We start from the raw sequence: 22,004 nt of genomic DNA, 5'->3' as shown, positions 1-22,004 counted from the left end.
AGGACAAACCATGGGTCAGGTCCCAAACAGACTTCCTCACATGTCCCTGAGATGTGAACGTGAGACAGGTGGTAGCAGCCATTTTGCTTCATACCTGCCATCTCAGCTTTCCCAAAATGCTTCAAATGAGTCAAATCAGCCAAAAGACCACATGACATCCATCACATCAACCCCCTGCCATTCTCAGCATTCTAGAAATATAAATCTTGTCCTCACAGTTCTGTGGTGAAGCCTCTCTACTAACCCTACGTGCACTCTTTTTAAAGAGCCTAGATATTGCCATTGATTTTTTTAAATCCTAAGGGGAGTTTAAAAATCCTGATTACAGCAGAAAGGAATCCTTTGCTAATAATACCACCAGGTCCAATTTACATAAAGGGCATGAAGAGGGCTTTTCGAGGAGTTTCACAGTTTCTCTCTCTGGACCGGCAGAGGTGAAATATTGACCTTCAACAGTCAGGCTGTGACCAGAAAGAAAGCTTAGGACAGGCAGTTCCACCAGCAGTTAGACCCTGCTAGTTTTGGTGTGAGGCTTAAGCATGGTATCAGGGAAGAACTCAGGGTTGGGTAGGGGAGGCCTCAAGAGAGCTGAGGTCTACTCTAACTGTGTACACACTGACTGTGTGCCCTGAAACACCTGGAACATGGCATGTCCCCCTCTCAGAGTCACAGGTGTGTGGGGTGCATTACACTAAAACATGGTTTCTCATAGATCGGATCGTGACCTCCTGACTCAGAATCTGTAAGGACTTGTTTAAAAATGCACAGATTAGAATCTCTGGTGGCAGAGTCCAGGACAGCTATTGGTCTCAATGACCCTTAAACTGGAATAAGATTTGTCTTCCTCGGTATTGTCAAGTTTAAATGATTTTGGCTGTGGAATCTCATCATAATGCCTGCTAATTCCACACTATCAGGCAATAAGGTCTGTTATCACTAGGATCGATGATCATTATATTACTCTGATGATTGTTATTATTCTGATTCCAACTCAGGTCCACCTGGATACAGTATCTGAGATATTAAAGATCAAGCTACATTTCCTATTAGACATTTTCAAATCAAATCCTTTGAAAAGCCTAGTAACTTTGTCTTAATCTTGGCAGCCCTCCTCTCAGTGCACCACATAGCTCACCTGTACCCTCTGATATGTGATAGCCTAGATACTTCCTCTGTCCATTTATAGTCTGATGATCTAGGAAGTGACTTGCAAGGGCAGAATTTCCTAATGAAGCCATTTTTTTAAAGATTTATTTATTTATGCATACAAGAACTGGGGTACAGGCCAGATGTGTGGGGGGTGAGAAGATTCACCAGAGAGAACAGGGAATAGAACAGGCATACTGACTGAAATACACTGCTGAGGGGAGCAGCGGGCGAGACAGGAGAGGTCTGCTGCGCCATGTGGATAGCTCCCTGGCCGGCTGAAACTGGAACTCATGCTGCAGAGGCTGCAGATAGCTTCACAGTGCTGTGCTTAACCCCTTGTGCCACCAGGGAGGCCCACCTAAAGAAACCCTCTGAAGTAAAGTTTTGCCCCATCTCCAAACCCCCTGACAGTAACTAGAAGTTTTCCTCTCGTCTCCATTACTACACCCTCCACCCTTGCCACCCTGCAAAGAAAAATTCTCACCCTTATTTTTTCTCACCTAGAATTTCTACAAAGACAACAATCGGGAAGAGATGTACATAAGGTAAGATTTTTACTCTCCTGCTCAATATTTATCATTGGCTCCCCATTGCCTTCAGGATAGAATTTAAACTTATATTAACACTCAGGTCCCTTGGGTTTGCATTCCTATAAATCTGCTCAAAATTCAGCTGCCTCCATTCTTCTGCAATCAACTCCCAAAATCACTTGGTTTTCTCATACCAGCATGTGAAGACCTAATCTAGCATTTACAAGGCATGTAGTTAGACCAGTGGTCAGACAGTTTCAAAAGGAAAAATAATACCAAGTTGCATGATACCCATTTCCTTGTAGGCATTTAAAAGATATTTATTTCAACATATCATGAAGGGTTTTCTTTTTTTGAACATTAGCCTAGAGCAAAAAAATCTCTTGCCAATTTTTCTCAGAATCTACTATTTTTTCTCCAAAGATTTTTTTTATTATTGTTATTTTTACTCATTATAAAAATAATAAATACTTTTTACCCAACCAAAAAAAAAAAAAGACTCGTAAAATACAGACAAGTAAAATTAAAAAATGAAATAAACCCCTGTAATCCATACATCTCTGGATTCTTTTATATTTATATATAGATTGAATTCTATGCATGCATATTTTTTGCAAAAATCAAATCATATTGCTCATAATTTATTTTTTGGTTGGCAAGAATTCCATGTCAACAGATGTATTTCAATATCATTTTTAATGAAACTATAAAAATTCTTTTTCCAAAATATACTATAATTTATATAGTCAATCCTATATTATTGAACATTTAGGTTGTTTCCAACTTGTTCCTGTCATAAATAGCACAACAACAAAAATTCTTGAACATATATCTCTGCATATATCCTTATGAGGCCAGAGGCAGCAAAGTGGAATCTATCAGATTAATGAGCATGGCACTGTCAAGGCTTTTGACACATTCTTTCAAAGTCCAGAGACTCCAAACCTGTATTCACTCTGTTATCATTGCCAGTATTTTTAGGGATTTAGTTTAGCATGACTCCAGAAATAGGAACTATCATTTGGATACCGGATAATCATAGGTTGCCCTGTGCTTGGATAGCATTTATAACATCAGTGGAGATGATGTTGTAGTAGCCAAAGCCTGGGATCTGTAGGGCCTGGGCTATTCACCATTACCCACATGACCCTGGATAAATCACACAAGCTCCCTGGGCTGAGTTTCCTCCTGTAGTGTGTTTCCATTCTGCCTTCTAGTCTGCAGATTAAATGAGATGCTATAGGTAAAGAGCCTGCACCTGGTTCCCTCCCTCCAACTTCTTTTCTCTCCTTCCTGTTTTAGAAACAAAGATGGCAAATCCCTGATCTCCATAACCTTTGGAGATTTGAGTCCTATAGTAATCTTAGGTAAACCACATTTGCCTAAACCAGACATTATAAATAGGGTATAGTCTGAAAACCTGTTCTTATTTGGAAGACATTGTATTTAAAAACAGTTTTAATTGGCTGCCAAATTTTAAAAATCTACACATTGTGCATTAAAATCAAAATCTCTCTCTTGTGAAAAAACTCAGAAGGTGTGGTATCCCTGAGCCTTCATCCTGTCCCAACAACTGTTGCCCAAACTAGGTGGTGGCAGCCCCTTTAGATGGGTAGAAGAGCCATGGTCAAGAGAGTGTCTCCATTCTCCCATTGAATTTCACCCAGCCCACCTCCCGGCCCATTAGACCTCTGTTTCAGTTTCAGTCACTTGTTGGGCCAGCAGAGCTCTTCTTCTGTCTTCCTTTGGGCTTTGCTGTAAGCTACAAATCCCATGAATCAATTAAGGAGTTGAAAGTAGCAGGAAGCCCTCTCTCTGCTCTCACCAAGGCTTTTGGATTCATCTATCAAGGAATTTAGGGACCATGTATAGGCAAGAGGAGACAAGGTACAGCCATGTACAAAATGTGTAAGCCCCATTTAGGGGTTTCTAAAGGTGGACTCAACACTCCCTACAGGCAGACCACCTGCAGCTTCACTGATAACTCTGATCAGCAGAAAGTTAAAGTGGGAGAAGAATGGAAAAGCCATGACTATACAGTCAGAAATAACTGGTGTTGAACCTAGTTCTGCCAACTTCCTGCCCTAAGAACTCCACTTAACAGATCTCTCAGTCTTACTTGTTGGGGAATTATCGGGCTCATGAGTTTATATAATATATAAAACACCCATTTGTTCTATCACAGTTGTGGTTTTGCCTTTATTTATTTGATTATTTGATTCAAATTCTGCCTCTTTTTCTAGACTGTAGATTCCAGACCCTGAGAATGGAGTCTACTTTTTCCAACATTTATCTCTGATGTTTGGTATGCCTGTACACTCAGTACATAGTACACACGCCATATGTATAAACCCAATTGAATTGATTGATGGCCAATTGAATCAAAAAATGAACAAAAGGTCACTAGCATGTCCTGGCTCATTAGTTATAAAAACCACTAGCTGGCTTTTCTTCCTCTCCAAATTTTTGGCAGTTCCTACCCTGAGGTCAGGTAGCACACATTTGACCCACCACCATATTTTATGTGACCAGAGACATTAACAGCTAATTCGTCCCTTGATGACATTCTGTGCAGAAAGTTAAATTTCTACAAACCCAAGCCTGAGCAATGAGACCTGCCTAGAGATTAGATGTTTGAGATGCCCTTTACTACCATGGTTAGATAGGCATGATCATGGGTCGCACCTCTCCTCCCAGAAGAAAGCACCGAGGGTATCACAGCATCTTCCCTTCACCAGATGACTAAGAGTTAGGTTTAAATAAATGCTCCTAATGACATGCAAGTCACCACAGCAACGGTTCTTTGGCTCTAGATTCTGTTTCTGGAAGTGGCAAGAAGAGAAACCTAATTCACATGATAATAGATAATAGCTGTCACCCCTCATTGTTGATTATGGGATGATAATTTTCACTACACACTGCATTTATTAGCAGCAGTGCTAACCGGTACTTACTGGACCTTTCATACATGGTCTGCTTGGTCCTTTCTATGCCCAGCAACTTGCTGTGTTGTCACTTTACAGGTGAGCAAACTGAGGTTCAGAGGAGTTAATTCACTGCCCCTTACTACCAATCATGTATCAAATATCTAAGAATTGAGCCAAGATCCTCTCTTCCTTTGCTCTCCTTCTTGTCCTCATTGCCCAACAAATGTAGTGTCACCCTGGTGTTGAGAGCTGGAGCATTACATTGCAAAGGAGTGGGGAAGTGGGAATGTGATTATGGTAGAATGGTAGATTCTCCCTGTTGATACCTCAAGGTCCTCATGTGACTGTACAAGGTGTACCCCCAGTACATATCCTTTTCTTACAAGAAAATGTTCTTCTTTTATACACTGAAGAGAGGGTCAGAACTGCCCTATACAGTGCTGTGGCTTGTTTGATCTTTTAGTCATAAAATGATTAGAGCATGTCATCTGAAGGTGGTTAGCCTGGGACCACATCCCTGCTCTTCCATTTATTAATATGTGATTTCTGACAATTGATTTATTTCTCTTTCCCTTATTTCCTTTACTTGTCATATTGCATTGGCCAGGTCCTTCAATATCCTGTTGAATATAGATTGGGATGGTGCCTAGGCCAAAGTTTTCTCATCTGAAAATGGGAGTTTTGAGCAGACCCATCTCTCAGGGTTGTCATGAGGATTAAGTGACCTATGGCATTCAAGTACTTGACATGGTACTTGTTAGGGACTAAGGGCCCCACAGACGCTAGGTGCTGTCACTGTCACCATGCAGAGGGAATTATGAGCTGAGATGGAAGACTGTCTTATGGCCCTGAGAGATACCCAGTTGTTCTGACTTTACCAGTACTACCATCTGTCCCTTATCTCCTTATCACCTGCAGCTGGTAACTAACATGCATCCCCAAACAGGTACCTGTACAAACTCCGAGATCTTCACCTGGACTGTGAAAATTACACAGAGGCCGCCTATACCCTCCTCCTCCACACTTGGCTTCTCAAGGTACTGCCCTTATAGTGAAGGAGATTCATGCTGGGATCCCCTCAGGGTCTTCACAGCAAGTTAAAGAGTTAAAAAAAAGTAAAAAGAATAAGTCAAATAAATTTTGTTATTCTTTGTATCCCCAAACTCTTGACCTGGCAGATTATTTTTCAGCAGTGCTTCGCCTGGTCACATAAGGTTTTGAATGACCTTCACATTTCGTAGCAACAGTAACCCCCTGAGATATGTCTTCAGGCTTTATATAACATCCAAACTATTTTATATAACACCCAAAACATCAACTATGAATTGTTAGCAATCCCAGTGAGTGAGCTGTTTTCCTTCTCTTGAAAACAATGCTGTAGCTGGATGAAATCAAAAGCATTTCCTTTAGCTTTTGAAGAGCTAGGACCATGTCCCACAGGGGTCCAGAGAAAATCCCTACAAATCACATTAGCAAAACAATAGAGTCAAATAAGCATGACCAGGCCAAAATCAGGAAGCTGTAGACCAGAAACTCTCTAATTGCTGAGACTGAGGGTGGTAGGAAGCTGGCAGGCCGGGTTGGGGGGACATTACAGGACTTCTGCTCCTCATCAGTGGGAAAAACACCTTCCCTAGCCAATCTCTAGGCCCCAGGTGACTCTGCGTGTCCTCTCTCTGCAGTGGTCTGAAGAGCAGTGTGCATCACAGGTCATGCAGACAGGCCTGCAGTACCCCCAGACCCATCGACATCTGAAGGGGACCCTCTATGAGACCATCATAAGCTATTTCGACAAAGGAAAGGTAAATTGTTCCTGTTCTCCTGCCTGTGGAGACCCTGACTGTGGGGAGGACCATCTTCTCCTACCTTATACACCCAATTCTCCTTCCTCCCAATCCTAAATTTGATTATTTCTTTCCATCTTCTCTCTGCCTCCATTCAAGGCATCAACATCGCTCTTACTGGACATTCAGTGGTTCCTAAGCAGATTCTATTTCCTCCATTGTCCCCAACACATCACCTTCCACATAGGAAACAGGGTGTCATAAAACAAATGTTGGATCATTGCTATTCTTCTGCTTATAATCACCTCAATGGCTCTCTAACTCCACTTAAAATTAAGTCCCACAATTCTTTGTATGACCTGGGGGGACTCACATGAGCTATCGCCTAACTGCTCTAATTTCATCCCTGACATTTTCCCTCTTGTATGCATGCTCTATGCCAAGTGTTTTGCACTTGCTTTTCCCAGCTTGGAACATTCCTCTCCCATTGTTTCCATGGACACCTCCTTCTTATAACTTAGGGCTTTGTTTGGCTATCACAATCTCAAGCAGACCTTCTCTGGACACCCAGAAGAGCATCACCCCTTCCCTGAATCACCCTCATGGTCTCATCAAAACACCTGTCACTCTCAGACACCACTTTCATTATTTTGTTTTTACTTGTTCATTTGTCTGTCTCCCTTCTTTAGAATGCCACGAGCACAGAGAAACTTTTCCACTATTAAATAACCAATGACTGGCAAAGTACCTAACATGCAAGGTCCAATAACTACATGCTGAACAAATGATAAGATTGAATATGCACATGACATTGTGGTGCCTCATTGACCTCAAACAACAAGGACACGATGCTTGGTTGGGTTTGGTCAGGAGATTGGTCAGACCAGCTGTTGCCTATCTTCCAGTCTCTAGTGGACCTTCTGGAAACACCAATACGAGCTGTAGGAGACATGATGTGGCAGCTAAATTACCAGGCTTTGGTGCCAGACTGGCATGGATTTCAAGTCCTATTCCTTTATGACCTACAGTTCCCTTGGCCTCACAGACCCCAACTCCCTACCCATAATAGTGAGATACCAATAGTAGCCACTTCCTAGCTGTATTGCAAACATTAAAAGAGAAAGTGCAGGGCCTCCCTGGTGGCGCAGCAGTTGAGCGCTGGGTTGCGAAGCTGCCCGCGCCTCTGCGTCGCCAGTTCGATCCCCGGCTGCTCCCCGGCCACCAGAGGAGGGTCCCACATGGCGCGCAGACCTCTCCTGCCGCCCGCTGCTCCCCTCAGCAGTGTACTTCGGTCCTTCTGCCTGCTCTGCTCCCCGCTCTGGCTCTGGTGAATTCTCTCACCCTCCCGTGCTTCTGACTGTACCCAGTGCATGGATAAACAAAACAAACAAACAAACAAATAAATAAATAAAACATGCCTCTATTAAAAAAAAAAAAATTAAAAAAAAAAAAAAGAGAAAGTGCATGCTGGGCCCCTAGCATAGGACCTGGTATACATCAATATTTTGTTAAGTTTAACTGTCATCATTATTACCCTCTCCACCTTCAAGGGCGCAGTTGATGGGCCCATTTGTCCATTCAGCCTTTCTTGAGTCTTCTGATTACTTAGAGCCCTTCCTTCCTTTGAATTGCAAGGCCTCTCACAGTTCATTAAAACAGTATTTAACATTTAATTCTGGTCTATCCTGTCACTGCAGCTCATTGCATCTGTCTTAGTCTGATCTCCTCACCTTCCCTAGAAAGATAAAATGAGGTAACGTCTGTGAAAGGGCTTGTAAATTCCCAAGAACTGAGAGAAGTTGGAGAACACTGTTCATATAATTTACCATTATAAGCCCCTTGAGGGCAGAGATCCTGCCATCCCTAGGGCCCCCTTCCTGCTAGACTTCAAGTCAGAGCAGAGAAGAAAAAAGGCATGATCCCAGCCTAAAGAAGCTTACCTTTAGTTGGCTAAACAGACATGCCAACCATGATTTCATTTTTGCACATTTCCTTGTGGTATACAGTCACTGTGGAGGTGAGGAGGGGACAGGATGGTGCCAAGATACTTTGGGAGCAGAGAGGAGGGAGCAGATAGGTACAGTGCAGTGTGAAAGCACTGCTCTGGAAGCTTTTACAATGAAGCCCAAACTCCTTAGCAGTCCTTAAGTTTTAATTTCCTTTCTCCACATGGAAGCAATGAAAACTTATTGTTCCATATATAAATAATGGGTTTCTACTCCATCAGCCCATCTGTCAGCACCTGGTAAACTCCTCTACATCCCTCAAAACCCAGCTATTACTTTATTTATGTTTACTTTACCTGCTTAGGTTTAGTGAAAGCAGAAACTGTGTATTGTCCTCTGTATATGTGCTCCATCACTGCATACCTTACAATGCTTAGAAATCAGCAGGTACTCAAATGGATATATGAGACTCAGAGACATGGGTTACTGTTCCATTAGGGCAGACCTGGTAGAAAATTTCTGATTCCCATTCTGCTCCCTTCCTGGTCTTTTAAAACATGGGGATCACATTTCTGGCATATCATAATGGAAAGTTGGCAAAGACCTTCACTTCAACCATATAGCTCCCTGGTCCAACCTAGGGGCATTACCACCATTTTCTTGTTCAAGCTGAAGAGAAATCCCTAGCCCAACTTGGCACGAGAACTTAGTTCCTCCAGGCACATAAAGCATTTTTATGATGCTCACTAAGCTGTCCATGGGTTTACAGCCTCACTCTGCACTTGCTTTTATTTATTTTTATGCCTGGATGCAGAGAGAGCACTTTTGCTACAAAGCACACACTGCATTTTGGCAACCTCCTCTCTCTCCTCCCCCACCTCCCCCAGCTTCTCCATTTAGGTGCATTTTCCATTTTAAACTGAAAGTGAAATGTAGTGAGTGTCCCGAGGATTGTCAGTTTTCCAACCCACTCCGCCTCCCTGAAGAGGTTCTGGACCCCTTCAATCTAAGATGGTGGTATGGTCTATTGGCTTCAGCTAAGACATAACAGAGGAAAAGCATCCCCTGTGTCCAGAATTTATCTTTCTAGACTTTTTTAAAAATGGAAAAGAGACTCACATACCCATTAAGAAGTGATGGGTAGAGCATCCCTGGTGGTGTAGTGGGTAAGTCTCAGCGCTATCACCATGACGGCCTGAGTTCAATCCCTCCCCAGGGAGCTAACCCACATATGGCACTGCAGACCTCTCCTGTCTTGCCAGCTGCTCCCTTTAGCAGAGTGTTTCTGTAAATCTGCCTTCTCTGCTCCCCTGCACCTCTACTGTACACCCAGTTCTTCTATCCATAAATGAATGAATGAATGAATGAATAAATAAATAAATAAATAAACAGGTCTTTTTAAAAAAAGAAGTGATGGGCATATCGTTTCAGTTGTGTAACATGAATGAGTTTTAGAGATCTGTTGCACAGTACTGGGCCTATGGTTAACAATGCTGTGTTGTGCTCTTAAAAATCTCAAAAAAATAGGGCCTCCCCTGGGGGCGCTGGGTTGTGAAGCTGCCTGCAGCCTCTGCAGCACTGGTTCGATCCCTGGCTGCTCCCCGGCCACCAGAGGAGGGTCCCGCATGGCGCGCAGACCTCTCCTGCCGCCCGCTGCTCCCCTCAGCAGTGTACTTCGGTCCTTCTGCCTGCTCTGTTCCCTGCTCTGGCTCTGGTGAATTCTCTCACCCTCCTGCGCTTCTGACTGTACCCAGTGCTTGTATAAATAAATAAAATATAAATAAATAAATAAATCTTTTTTAAAAAATCTCAAAAATATATATATATATACTTTTTTTTTAAAGATTTATTTTTATTTATTAAAGAGCTGGGGTACAGGCCAGAGTCATGGGAGGGTGAGAGAATTCACCAGAGACAGAGCAGAGAGCAGAACAGGCAGACTGACTGAAATACACTGCTGAGGGGAGCAGCGGGCGAGGCAGGAGAGGTCCTCTTCGCCACGTGGGATTCTCCCTGGCTGGCCGGGAATCGAACTGGCGCTACAAAGGCTGTGGACAGCTCCACAGTGTTGTGCTCAACCTATTGCGCCACCAGGGAGGCCCAAAAAAATAAATATGTTTTAAAATATGTGTAAGGAGGGTAGATCCTATGTTATATGTTCTTACAACAGAGATAAAGAGCAAGGAAAAGAGAAGGGAAGGAAGGTAGGAGGGAAGGAAGGGCGAGAAGGAGGAGAAGGGGAAGCAAAGAGAGAGGGAGGGAGGTTGACCAAAGAAAGATAGGATTGCAGAGTGGAGACATCATAAGTGTGAATATCAGGAGAACTAGAATCTGACCCCAACTCTGTTTCCAGAGATTCTCTGACCTTAATTCACCTGTATATTCTCTATGAACAGTTTCTCTTTGAAAAATCAAGGAAACACCTCTCTGCCTCACCTACCCACAGGAAAGCTGAGGGAGGCAAAGCTTCATTTCTGTAGCACATATAAGGCAGAGGATTGAGAGCAAGGTCACAGGTAATACCAGTTGGACATCTTCACCCTGCTTTCTACTGGGGCAGTAGCTTTGCTTCTGTGACTTTACATTTCTCACCTGGTAAATGCAGAAGCTATTACCACCTCTCAAGCAAGGTTGTGAAGATCTAGAAAGCATGTAAACCATGTAAACCAGGTGTTCAGCCTAGTCTATGGCTACCCCATTCTTGATCAGGAATATCAGGCGAGAAGCAGAGGAAGAGTCCTCCCCTGGAAGCAGGGGTTCCCCATGCATGGTACAAGGTCTGGACCAGAACGGGGCTATAGCTCAGTCCCAGAAGGCAGAGCCTGCCAGGATCCCTTCCTTGGCAAACATTCTGCAAACCTGCAAGTGCACGCTGACCTTTGTCTCATGACTTTCTGCAGATGTGGGAAGAGGCCATCAGCCTGTGCAAGGAGCTGGCGCAACAGTATGAGATGGAGATCTTCGACTATCAACTGCTAAGCCAGAACCTGGTAAGGCATCAGAGACCAAATTCCCTTGGGCTGGTGCTCAGGCCTCAGTCCACCAGAGAGGCTGGGGGAGAGGGCGTGTAGGAGGCCAGGCAAGCTAGGACAGCAGGAAAAGAATGGAAAGAAGACTTGGCTGAGAAGGTTGTGCAGAGCGTTTCCCTCCCAGAGGGGACTATTTCCAAAGGGAGGCATTCTGGGGAAACTCATCAGGGACAGTTCTTCCAATGGAATGTTAAGTACCTGCTTGGCACTGGGGCTGCTGCTGCTGCGTACCCAATAAACACTGTGCTACATTTGCAGTAAAATTCCCACAAATCACTGAGCCAATTAAATAAAAACACAAATTTGTGCTTTCTGATTAACGGATAAATCACATTAAAATCCTCCCCATCTGGCCATTCCCCATTGGCTCCTCCATGCTCATGATTTGGTGGGGAGAAGCCTATCCTGCCTATGCCACAGAGGCCAGGGCTTGGAGAGGCAGTGGCCTCTGCAAAGAGAATACCCAATTGTTTTCTCTGCTTCCCCCACTCACATACCCCCACACATGTCCTGGTTGCCTGAGAGCAAGGGCCCTACGACCCTGTCTTAGTCCATTTCCAGAGGCCAGTCCAGCTGTTAGCAGGAACTTTAATAAAAGTCAAAATGTTGGAAGAGGATTTAGAGCTTTTATTTAGAGGAGAGGGAAGGGGCTTGGGTGTGGGGTATAGTGTCCTAAGGTGATGCAAACACACCTGCATCTGTCCGATGAATATATATCCACTATATATTCATGTGTGGATGAGGAGGGACTTGTGCTTTCTGAATGTGTGTTCATGCACATACACAGGGTGACTACACAGGAATGTATCTATATCTAGAGACACTACCTAACAGTCACAGATCCATGCACACACACAAACATACCCAGGGCATATTCTTGCACCACATCCATGCACCAAACCCAGGTCACATAGAATGGATCCAGGTCCAAGCCCATTTAGCTTTTAGATTGTTTCAGATATAAAATATCTTTGTAAAGCACACCACTCTTGAATGTACCATATCATGATTTCTATCTGGCAAATAGCAGTCATAAGATGCCATCAGTTATAAAATAAGATGCAAACTGTTTTCAGAGATGTGAAAATGTGAAAAACGCACAACTCTTAGAGTTGAGGAAATGTATTAGGGGTGACTATACAGGTAGATACCTATATCCAGAGACTCTACCCAGCCACAGATCCTTTGTAAACATGTGCCTGGGTGTGCATGTTCCTGGTGAGGACCCTGCCTAGGTGGCTAGGTCAGTTCCATGCTCACTGACTGCACTGTCAGATGCCATTTCTTTATCTGCAAACTGGAAGTACGATACTTCCAGGGTTATTAAGAGGATGACAATATATAAGCTGGTGCAGGAAGAGTGTGCAAATATGTGCACTTAGCACTTTGGTTCTGGTATGTAGAACATTTCTTCACCATGCCCTCTCAGAGTTCAGTATGTCTTTGATGCACATCTGTGTTGTTACATGCCAGGAGTTTTTTCCTTTCAGAATCAGCAGTCAAAATTCTATGAGAACATCATGAAAATCCTCAGGCCCAAGCCAGACTACTTTGCTGTCGGGTACTATGGCCAGGGATTCCCCTCCTTTCTGCGGGTGAGTTTGTGGGTGACCCAGACATGGGCTGGGGTGGAGGGCACTGGTATGTCCACTGGCTGTGCTTTGAGGACCTGCTCATGCTCAGCGGCTATTCTCCACTGTCCCATATCAGCCCCCACTGCCAGCTCACTCTCCAGCCTCCTCCATCATCACCACCACCACTACCCTCTCCTTATTTTTCTAAATATACAACACCCAGTGGTGCCTTATAGACTAGTGAGCTCCCCATCACTAGACTGAGGGAGTTCAAAGAGAGGCCAGAAGGACTCTGCTAGTCGGTACTCACTATAGAGCAACCAATCTCATTCTCAGACCTTCTAGTCTCAGGACCCCTTTTCGATCTTAAAAATTATCAAGGTTTCCCTCAAAACTTCTGCACTGTAGACTCTATCAATATTTACCATATTCCAAATTAAAACTAAGAACATTTTAAAATATTTATTTAAAATGGCATTTTTATTTAAAATAATAATTTATTTAAAATAACAATAATAAACTCATGGTTTGTTAATATCAGTTGGATCTTTAGGAAGAACTGGCATATAATCCAATTAAAAATATTGTGCAAAGAATGGAATTGTTTCACAGTTCTGGATTAAGAACAGACTGTCAGTTTCCTATATGCTTCTGCATTCAGGCTGCTTCAATATCTTATGTTATGCAACCTCTAGAAAACTCCAACTCTATACTCATGAGAGAATGAGAATGATCAAGGGAAATAACAGCTTAGCTTTATTATGAAAAAGATTTTTGTTTTTGCAAGATCCTGAGAGGGTCTTGGGGACTCTTGAGGGTCCCCAAGCACAGTTTCAGAACTCACTCAAGGTGCAGAGTTGAATTAGGTCGCCTGGTTTGTGAGCTTCAGGTTCATTTCTGAGGTCAGGGAGATGAAAGAAATAGTAAACCTGAACTCTGACCTCTCCTGATTCCCCACCTAGTCAAAGGTAGATAAATTCCTCACCGTTACCAATCATATGGAGTTAGAGTGAGCTGGTAGTAAGCACCATGAGCAGAGGGCTAGATAGTGTAGGTCTCCTTAGTGAAATGGTGATGATTTCACAAACCAGAATCTCCAGGGAAACATGTTTCAAATACATTTCTGGGCCCTACTGTAGCTTCCATTTCAGCATGTCTGGAGTAAAGGCTGGGAATCTGAACTGTTAAGTCTCCGAGGCCCCTGCAATGATCTGGCCAAATTTGACAGCACTGATATATAGAGGTGACAGCTGTGGGTTTGGGCAGAAGCACTTCTAGCCATTAGAGGCAGTGCAGATGGTATGGATATTTCTAGAACAGAGTTTTCAACCTCAGTAGTGTGACATTTTGGACCAGAATGTCCTCTCCATGGCAGGGCTGTCTTGTGTATTAGAGGCTGTTTAACAGCAGCCAGGCCTCTATCCACTGGGTTCCAATAGTGGCCCTCCCCGAGTTATAACAACCAATATCTCCAGTCATTGTCAGAGTCCCTTATGAGGCAAAACCATCCCTCTTCCAGTTAAAAATTCCTTGTCTAGAGTTTAGTTTCAAAGAAGGGTAAAGTGTATGTTTCCAGTGGAGTGAGGGCCAGGAATCAAGTGATGAAGAAACCAGGTGCTGGTCCTGCCCAGCATGCCTGACCTATTAAAGGCATGGGGGGAATTTTGTGATCCTCTGTTGGGGAGCGTGGATGTGACACAGTGAAAGTTAAGTGAGGAATTTTTCTGGAAGCTGTACATAGCATGTCTTGAAGACGTTCTCAGCATCCATGATTTTTTTTCTCCCTTTAGAACCAATCTTATTAAAGAAGTGGTGCACCCACCTAGAAAGCCAGTCACCCCGTGTTCTTTCCTCAAGTCTCTCAGCATTGCTTGAATCCTGTCTTCTAAGCTTGGGTCTTGGATCTCTCATGGGGGTCATTTTTCTGCAGAACAAAGTTTTCATCTACAGAGGGAAGGAGTATGAACGAAGAGAAGATTTCCAGATGCAGCTGATGAGCCAGTTCCCCAACGCAGAGAAGATGAACACAACCTCCACACCTGGGGATGATGTGAAGAATGCCCCAGGCCAGTGTATCCTTGGAGAAGGCCTGCTGAGGGCTAGGCAATGGCAGCCCTGTAGGGATTTCAGCCCACAGAGCCCCCTCTGAGCACTCAGGGTCCCTGCCAGAAGCTCTGCGGTGGTTCCTATCTAGTGTCTAATTGGATCCAAACTACCCATTTCAGAAATCTAAATATTGCAGTGATTGGGTCATTCATTCATGCAATGAGTACTCTTAAGCCCAATATTGCATAAGATGCTGGAGATTACATACACAATGCAGTCCTATCTTAAGAGAGTTTATTGTCTGGCAACTAAAAAATAGACATTGAACAACCATTTTCTCCCTTAACTATGTATTTATAAAAATGTGGTTAATGCCAAGAGAGAATTCTGCAGGGTGCTGTGACCAGGAGGGCGGGGAAGGCTTCCTTGAGGAAGGTGATGTTTGAGATGAGTGATCTGCTGAAGGATTAGCAGGAGGTGGGGAGATCATTCTGACTGAGGGAGGCACTGTCATTTGCAAAGACCTTGAAGCAGGAGGGAACATGACAGGTTCTAAAAACTGAAATGACTCCACATTGCTCTTAAAATAAGATCAAAACTCCTGGATTAGGCCTGCCAGACTGTCTGACCCCTGTGGGCCTCTCAGTGTGATCGCCTCTGACTCTTCCTTCCCTCCCTCCTGCCCTCCTGGCCACACTAGCCTTGCTTCTGTTCTAAAACATGCCCCGCTGTTCCCACCTCTGGGCCTTTGCAGTGTCTGTTCCATCTGCTTGGCATGCCCTTCCCCAGCTCCTTTCTCATGCATCATATCCTGACTCGATGAGGCCTTCCCTGTCCACCTTATCTAACTGGGCTTTTCTGAGCTCTTCATGACACTAATCACAAACTCCCTTTGCTTGCTTTAGAGATCTGTCTCAAACTTTTGTGCTTCTTGAAGGGATACCTAAGCTGGCCCATAAGCTCCATGAGAGCAGAAACTTTGCTTCTTTGTTCACTTTGGTGACCCCCATATCCCACAGTGCCTGGCACAAAGCCAACACTCTGAAAATACTTGTTGATTAATAGAAAGACAAAGAAAACAAGAGAAATAGAAAAAGAAAGAGGATAGACACATAGAGAAAGGACAGAAGAATAGAGGCAGGGAGGGAGCCAGTTCTGAGGATCCAGAGAGGAGGGCAAGGGAAACGAAGATGAAGCCAGTGAGGCTGGATAGGGTAAAGGTTGGGGTGGGAGGGGTGGTGTTCACAGGGCAGGAGGCAGGATTCCTGGTAGCAAGCAGTGTATAAACCCAAGAATAAGACAGCCGAGTAGGGGGCACATTGACCCAGCCTGACTCCCCACACTGCACCCTTTAGCACAAATTAAGTTATAGCCTTTAAAATGGGCCTGACAGGTTGCATGGCTGGTCGGCTAAGTCTGCTGAACCTTGATCCAAATATTTTTCCCTTGGGTGATAAATATTCATCTGTAACCTTTTCATTATGCTCGCCTGCCCTTCTTGCCTGCTGTACCATGGTTATTTGCAGGAGGAAATACAACTGTTGGAGAGGCTGGCTGGTTACAAATGTTGAATTTGGTTACAGGCGAGACACAGGATTAGTAAGAAGGTCCTTCTAAGTGGACATCCTTGTGCTGAACAGCAATGTGGCCTTTTAACTTGGGAAGAGAGCACATGTGTGGCTGGGCCATGGCTTCAGCACATGATGAGGCATCCAGCCTCATCCTCCAGGATGTGGTCTGTGGCCTTTGGTGTCTCTGGCTCCATCAGGAAGGGTTTAGAGTCTCCTTTTGGACCAGAGTCAAGTGTTAAGAACTATAGACATGACCTAGAACCTTCTCTAAACAGGAATTGGCAAACTTTTCTGAAAAGGATCAGACAGGGAATATTTTAGTCTTTGTGTGTCACATGGTCTGTGTCACAACTACTTAGCATTGTTGCTGCAGGGGGAGAGAAGCCCTGGATAATACACAAACAGATGGGTGTGGCTGTGTTTCAATAAATCATTATTTATGGACTCTGAAATTTGACTTTCATAGAATTTTCACATCACAAAATATTCTTTTCCCAAAACATTTAAAAATATAAAAATTATTCTTAGCTGTGGATCTTATAAGAACAGGTGGTGAGTCAGACTTGGGTCAAAGTGACTTGGGTCAGTTTGTCAACTCCTGTCTTAACCTTACTTCAGAGTGGTTTTCTTCCTAGAAAAGGCTCTTGACAATATGATTTGAGAAAGAAAATGGTTTTCCTGAATATTATAAAATTCTTCCAGTGAGGTTTATTCATTTGTGTTAGCCTGCCTCCTTTTCTCTCTTTTTCCCTAATATGTTTTTATGGGATATGGCATGAGTTTATCATGGAAGGGAGCAAGAAACTGAGTTGAACTTGGGATTACATTTTGGCCATTTCTTTTTGCTAGAGAAGCATACCCTCTAACATGAGAAGGGTCACAATCTGGTGGTGAGGGACCTGGGAAGGAGAAGGCAGGGAGCTGGAGAGATAAGATTCCTAAGCACAAACAAAATGTCGTGGAAAGGCAAGCAAGGAAATGAGAACTGAGTGAGGGGAAGTCGAATGTTTCTGGATGGTAATCGACATTTTCCTAGAAGGAGACATGGTCAGGTGGAAAAATATTCCAAGCCAAGTGAACAGAACTTGTTGGACACCGACAAATACTGGTTGGGAATAGGTTGGAGTCATATTTGAGCATTTGAATACCAACAAGAGGGGTTTGTGGTAACTTAGTGGCAGGAAATCAGGCCCAGAAAATTTTTTGGAGCATGGTAGTCAGCAGGTAGGATAGAGGGACAAGAGAATTTGGAGACCTAAAGAAGAAATGGGTGAAGAAACCATGGGTGTCAGGAAGGGGAAGCAGGGTTAAGGCATGGGACTAGTGATGAGTGTCTGGGTTCATTTGAGCTGCCTTATTATCTGAAAGGTCTGAAATAAGTAAAGGTCTAGAATAAGCATGACAAAGCTCTGGCCCACACAGTCCCTTTACTATGTCCTATTTCCAAGGCATCACTAGTCAATCATGTAACACTTTCCTACTGAACCCCTACAGGACCTTACAATCCTGCCACAGGCAGTTAATCTGAAATTTCAGAGTTTGGAGTGTAAAATGACATCTATTTGGAAACTCTGAAGTGGGGCTTCTCACACTGAAGCTAGCTTATCACCTTGGATTTCTATAAAACTACAGGCTCTGACCTGGTAGGTCTGAGAGAAAGTCTGAGATTTTCATTTCTAATAAGCTCTCAGAAAATGCATACGCTGTTGCTCAGAGAGCCGCACTGAGTCAACATCTAGAGTCAACAAACTTCAAGCTCCATTTTAAAAGACCCAGGACAAACCTCCACTCTGTTTTCAAACTGTGTGACCTTCAACAAGTTGCCTGGCCTCTTTGACCTTCATGACCATGTCTGTGAAGCAGAGACAATTAACATAATAACTGCTCAGTAAAATTGGAGAAACAAAAGAGGACAAGGGAAAGACATGCTCTGCAATTGATTAAGAGCTGTAATTCATTAGATAGCATTATTGTTAATAATAACAGCAGTAACGATCATTAAAGACCACTTGCCAACTCTTACCAGAGGCTGAGTAAGGCTGAGCCCCGGGTGAGTTTACAAGTGACAGGCTGCTCTGATGAAGACCAAGTTGACTGCTAATTGCTCATGAGGACCTACTTAGCAGCCAGCAACCTGAGGTCAGTCATTCAGTATAAACCTGGTCCCAGAAGGGCTGTCTGGAAAGTCTCAGCCAGGACTGTCACTTTTGGAACTGTCCCGGCTGTGAGACACATGGTGTAAACCCTTAACCACAGGACCCCAGACATCCAGTGCTTCACCGTCCAGCCTGTCTACGATGAACCCCCCAGTTTCAAAAATAAGCAAGTGCCTGACCAGATTACAAAGTAAGACCTGGGACTCACTGGAAGGAGGGAGGGGACGAAAATCCCATTGGACTACCACACTGAGCTGGTTGTAGGACAGGCCCTCATGCCTTTCTAGTTTCCTCTCCTTCTTAACCAGTCTATTTCTCCCTTTCCTCTTGGGAGAAGAAACAGCGCCAATTAGTCCCCTGGGCTCTACTCCTAAAAAGGCTGGAGCCAGACAAAGAAGGGAGGGACAAGGGTGTGGCTCTCCTTGCAGCACATGGGTCCTGGGTGGGCATGAACGTTGATGAAGTTGTTGAACTGGATGTGCAGATACTGTTGGTCAAGTTGCTTGTAGGGTGGCCCCAAACAGAGAGTGTTGTTTGGGCAAGGGATGTGCAAGGTAGGAGCAGGGGCAATACTCAAACTGAGTCCATTCTCCCAAAGGGACACCTTTCCAGCACTTGTTAAGGGCATGCACTGATAATACATGTGTTCAGACAATGATCAAGGACATTAGAGGAAGCAGTATGCAGACAGGTATCAATTTGTTTCATATCAGATTACAAGATCAGTGATGAGGCCACGAGGCAGGGGTCTGTGGGGCACAAAGCTGCACCCCTCCTAGCTGCCTGGCTCATCCCCCCACAGATCCTCCATATAGCATATTGAGTGCCTTAGTAAAGACCTCTCCTCTTGGAGGCCCAGACCGAGGAAGTAGGAGCTCCTTTGTGAGAAGGGCCCCTTTCTTCAGGGAGAAGTGCCCCCCAAGAGCCTTCCCCAGTACACATTGCTGAGCAGGTGTAACTTGACTTTGATCTCAGCCGCTCCTTGTTCAGCCACCATGGGAAGCAAACAGTAGTTCTATATCTAGCACAGCATCCTGTTCCCATGAGAAAACTCCCTAGAGATCCAGGAAAAGTGATTCTGGGTGTGACTGAGAAACCCTTGGAAGATACCTGTGGGTATTTAGGCTATGACCTGAGGTATATCTAGATCTTTGATTGCGGGCACAGAAAATGATGACCCAAGCAACTCTGTATGCATTCATGCTAGAATTCCAGCTCCTCAAATGCTCTCAGGGGTGCGCTGTTCTCATGAGGTTGTAAAACTGGTCTACCTCCTAATTCACCTTGCAAGAAAAGGCTGATTTTCAGTACTGGACCAAGGCTTATGCCAGCCAGGGTTACTGTAGTAGGCTTCCCCGATAGTACAGGGTCAGGTCAGGTTCCGTGTCAGTAGTCAGACATGCTACCAGGAGCCACCACCTCTTCTTGTCTTTCAGCTTTTACAAATCCAACTACGTGCAAAAGTTTCACTACTCCAGGCCAGTGCGCAAGGGGACTGTCGACCCTGAGAATGAGTTTGCTGTGAGTATCTCTCCTAACCTTGAGCAATGAGCATTCCCTTGGGCCACTTTTGTCAATTGGAGGGTGCTCCTGACCACCTCAGAACAGAAGAGAATTGGATCCAAAGCCAGAGAAGGCAAAACTGACATCACTGATAGACTCCTCACCCACAGGTTAAAATGTACTGGGTGTATGTCTAGGGAAGACTAAATTTCTCATTGAGAAAGAATTCTTATGGGTAGGGTGGGAGTGTGTTTCTGGGTCTTGCAGCATGCTGATTTGGGGTGGATGAAAGGCCTGGGTCCCCACCAAGCTTCTCTGAGAGCCAGCTTTCCTAAGTGTCTTGCTTTTTTGCCTCTGTCATCCCTCACTGGTGGACAGTCCATGTGGATCGAGAGAACCTCCTTCACGACTGCCTACAAGCTTCCAGGGATCTTGCGCTGGTTCGAAGTGGTTCAAACGTCCCAGGTAAGTCCAAGGCCCTCAGGGCTTGCCCCTCCCTCCTGACAGATAAGATTCAGCTATCCTAAGACCACCCCACTGACTGGAAAGGGAATAAACTTTTGTTCAAAACCACCTGGGGATCCCCAGAGTTCCAGTGCAGGAAGGCACCTGAAGGAGCATCCACATTATCTGCCTTCAGATTTTTTATTAAATCAGATAACTTTTTTCAGATTTTTTTAAATCATCAGTTAGCTATTTTTTTTTTTTCCTCACAAATGAACCTCCCCACCCCGTCAAATTCAATAATAAAGTTGGTGAATGGGGAACTGCTGTGGTTGGGTACAGCAGTGCTGGAGCTTCCCCCCACTGAATCACCCCTCTAGTTCTCTCAACCCAGCAGTCATTTGGGCATCTCTGCAGAAACCCACTATGAATCCATTTTATAGCTGGATAAACTGAGGCTCAGATAGAAGAAATGCCACAGAATCAAGCCCTGGCTAGAATGCAAACATTTGAACTCTCTCATGAAGATAACAAGTATTTTATTCCTCAGTATGCCCTCAGTTTAGAACCCTGCAGATCCCAGGATACAGAATAAAGGTCAGGGTGGCTATCCAGAAACCCGCAAAGTGGGAACTTCTTCAGAGTGTCTTATTGATTTATTCATTCTACAAATATTTAATGAGTACCTCACACATGTTAAACCCTGTTCCAAGAGCTGCAGATGTTGCAATGAAATTTACATTCTAGTGAGAAGACAGACTAAAAAAGCTAAGTAAATATATAATATGTCAGATGATGATAACCACTATTGAGAAAAATAAAAAAGAAAGATGATGGAGGAAGGGTTGCTATTTTAAGTAGGGTGATCAGAAAAAGACTGTTTGCTAAAGTGGCTTTGGAGCAAATGCCTGGAGGACATGAAGGAGGGGTTCATGCAGATATTGAAGAGAAGGGCTTTCCAGCAAGGGACTATCAAGTGCAGAGGCTCTGGGGCCAGCAAATGCTTACACCTGAATTAGAACAAGGTGGGATGAGCAGTAGGAGTCTGAGATACCACATCATGTAGGACCTCCTAGGCTGCCATAAAGTCTTGGTTTTTCCACTGAGTGACTTGGATCCTGAGCAGAGGAGGCACATGGCCTGTGGGAGCTACAGTTTCTATCAGCATTGAAATAATCTCTCTCCAGTCCTGGATGTCCCCTAGCAGCCTGGTAGCCTTCCAACCTCCTTTCCCAGGCACAGCCTATATCTTGGCGAAATATAATGATGATGATATCAGCAAACGCTGAGCAAGTGCTCAACAGTTCATATGTATGAGCCCACTGAAACCCCTCAACAACACTTG

The 22,004-nt window shown here is 44.2% G+C and overlaps 1 protein-coding gene across 1 annotated transcript in view; it reads left to right on the top strand.

Moving 5' to 3' along the window:
- DOCK2 (dedicator of cytokinesis 2) overlaps nt 1-22,004 on the top strand; it is a gene marked incomplete at both ends in the record, with an annotated part of 397,682 nt that overhangs the window by 358,132 nt on the left and 17,546 nt on the right. The window contains 9 exons of the mRNA XM_084243050.1: nt 1,654-1,694; nt 5,553-5,643; nt 6,289-6,408; nt 11,237-11,326; nt 12,856-12,960; nt 14,870-15,011; nt 18,821-18,902; nt 20,149-20,233; nt 20,594-20,680. Coding sequence (XP_084099176.1) covers nt 1,654-1,694; nt 5,553-5,643; nt 6,289-6,408; nt 11,237-11,326; nt 12,856-12,960; nt 14,870-15,011; nt 18,821-18,902; nt 20,149-20,233; nt 20,594-20,680 — 843 coding nt within the window. The remainder of the gene's footprint in view (nt 1-1,653; nt 1,695-5,552; nt 5,644-6,288; nt 6,409-11,236; nt 11,327-12,855; nt 12,961-14,869; nt 15,012-18,820; nt 18,903-20,148; nt 20,234-20,593; nt 20,681-22,004) is intronic.

This window comes from Talpa europaea, assembly GCF_964194135.1.
Source record: "Talpa europaea genome assembly, chromosome: 9".
Taxonomy (NCBI): Eukaryota; Metazoa; Chordata; class Mammalia; order Eulipotyphla; family Talpidae; genus Talpa; species Talpa europaea.
Note: the sequence above shows the minus strand (reverse complement) of the source record. Positions and strands in the feature narration are given on the sequence as shown.